Source organism: Lolium perenne, chromosome 3 (genome assembly GCF_019359855.2).
Source record: "Lolium perenne isolate Kyuss_39 chromosome 3, Kyuss_2.0, whole genome shotgun sequence".
In the NCBI taxonomy this organism is placed as follows: Eukaryota; Viridiplantae; Streptophyta; class Magnoliopsida; order Poales; family Poaceae; genus Lolium; species Lolium perenne.
The window spans coordinates 331,553,303-331,555,723 of record NC_067246.2 but is presented as its reverse complement, the minus strand read 5'-3'; the positions used below and the strand labels follow the sequence as shown (position 1 = coordinate 331,555,723).

General features: G+C 51.1%; 1 protein-coding gene across 1 annotated transcript; it reads left to right on the top strand.

Annotated features, from left to right (window-relative positions):
• Nucleotides 1–498: 498 nt before the first annotated feature.
• LOC127345831 (probable NADPH:quinone oxidoreductase 1) lies at nt 499–1,835 on the top strand. The gene is made up of 3 exons (XM_051372369.2): nt 499–714; nt 810–1,007; nt 1,106–1,835. Exons 1-3 carry the CDS (start codon nt 603–605, stop codon nt 1,408–1,410), a joined length of 615 nt encoding a protein of 204 aa, XP_051228329.1. The 5' UTR covers nt 499–602; the 3' UTR covers nt 1,411–1,835.
• Nucleotides 1,836–2,421: the final 586 nt, after the last annotated feature.

Below are 2,421 nucleotides of genomic sequence, written 5' to 3'. Positions count from 1 at the left end.
CCGCGACGACGGTGCCGACTCAGAAGAGATCAGCCTTCGCGGCTGGCAAATCTAGCGGCGGTGGAAGGGTGGGAGGCGGAGGGAGGGAGCGACGAGAAATAAAAGGCGCGAACCAACGGTTATGAAAATAGTCGTCGACAGGTGGAAGCCCGCCTTGCTTTTCGCTATGTCCGGCGTGCCGGAGCGTCCCCTGTGTAGCGGGGACGGCTCGGGACGCCGGACACCGTAATGGGCCAGGCCGGACAAAAGAAGGCTTTAAGGCACGCGGCTATTTTTTTTTAATCCGACATACCACAAATCTCTTTGAGAAACGTTTTAGGGGAAGCGACTAAAGATGCTCTTAGGTAGCTAATTATCAGAAATAAGCCATGGATGAGAATCTCGCCGGCAGTCCGAGCACGGACCATACGAAGGCCCACGTGGAGAGTAGGTATGTCTCTTGTAGCTGCTCGTCACAATAATAAAGATTATGAAATCAGAAGCCGAGTCGCTCTCTCCCTTTCAGCGCGGCACGATCAGCTGACGACCTGGTGGATGAAATCCGGCCTTCTTTATAACCACCAAAGGCCTCCACGAGAGAAGGAAGAAAATCAATCATCATCATGGAAGCCGTGCCATCGTCGACGGCGCCGGCGAAGCCCACCGTCCTCCGCGTGGCCGCCTTCTGCGGCTCCCTCCGCAAGGACTCGTGGCACCGCGGCCTCATCCGCGCCGGTACGTACTGACTGTAACCTTCAGTTTGTGGTTACACCGGGAACTGACTGACGCCGTGCGCACCGCGTGCTGTTTGTTTCCTCTGTCAACTGAAGCCGAGGAGCTGTGCCAAGAGTCCATCCCGGGCCTGCACATCGACCACGTCGACATCTCCGGCCTGCCAATGGCCAACCCGGACCTGGAGACCGACGACGGCGACGGCTTCCCGCCGGACGTCGAGGCGTTCCGCGACAGGGTCCGCGCCGCTGACTGCTTCATCTTCGCCTCGCCGGAGTACAACTACTCCATCACCGGTACTGCATTTTATGTCCAACTTTCAGGATTTTAGCTCCAGTTCTGCAGTCCAATCCTCTCAGTCCTTCATACGACTCACATGTTTCCATTGCCGCAGCCACGCTGAAGAATGCGCTGGACTGGGGGTCGAGAGGCAAGAAGAGCTGCTGGGCGGACAAGGCGGCGGCGATCGTGTGCGCGGGAGGCAGCTTCGGCGGGGGCAGGGCGGCGTTCCACCTCCGCCAGATCGGGGTGTTCCTGGACCTGCACTTCATCAACAAGCCGGAGCTCCACGTCAAGGCCTACGACGACCCGCCCAAGTTCGACGCCGACGGCAACCTCATCCACGCCGAGACCAGGGAGCGGCTCAGGCAGGTGCTTCTGTCGCTCCAGGCCTTCGCGCTCAGGCTCCAACCAAAGTAGCCCTCAAGAACTTGGGCACTCACCGCCGGACGTGCGTGCTGATCAGTCTGCAGTTCTTTGCACAGTATTCGTGCACCACTGGTTGTGTTCCGAATTCCGATAGAAAAACAAAAGTTATTCTCCAGAGAGTTTCTCTATGCTTTCATAAATCGAATATATCCATGGCTATCCGACATTTCAACTAAGTGCTACCTACCTGCTATGGATACGAATATGATGCGCTAATGGCATCATTCCATCATTTTCGTTATCTATTTTTTCCAACTTCCTTTGGTGCCTTGTGTCTCTCATTGTTAAACGAGAGACACGTGATGTTTTGGGTGGAACTGGCACAACCGTGAGCGTGGCCTATCTCATTATAAAAGGGTACCAATGGGTACGGACATGTCACATGTTACATATACAGATGAAGTGGAACTTGATTATTGTGTATGGGCCTGCCCAAATAGAAGACAAAGAAGACTTTCTGATTGAACTGGGAAGTGCCTGTAGTGATCAAGAGTTGCCTTTACTCATTGGTGGTGATTTCAATATCATCAGATTCCCTTCAGAGAAAAATAAAAATATGAGGAAAAACAGATGGACTGATATGTTCAATGCTATCATTAATTGTCATGGTTTGAGAGAAATTTATCTATCGGGTGGTCAATACACTTGGTCAAATAACCAACAGGACCCCACTCTGGAAAAACTTGACAGATTTTTGATGAATGATTCCTGGGAGTGTTTATTTCCTCTTGCTACTGTGCACAAGCTTGTCAAGGAAATGTCAGATCATAACCCTTTGATTTTAGACACTATGGAACAAAAAAATAAAGTGAACAGAGACTTTAAATTTGAGAAAGCATGGCTGCATGAAGATGATTTCCTTAGCAGAGTATCCAGATCTTGGTCAATCCCTAGAAGAGCAGCTGATAGTCTGGGAAAATTGCAGCATAAGTTGAAAAATGTTAAAAAGGATCTGAAAGGATGGGGGGCAAATTTGAAGGGGAGAGATATCAAAAGGAAAAA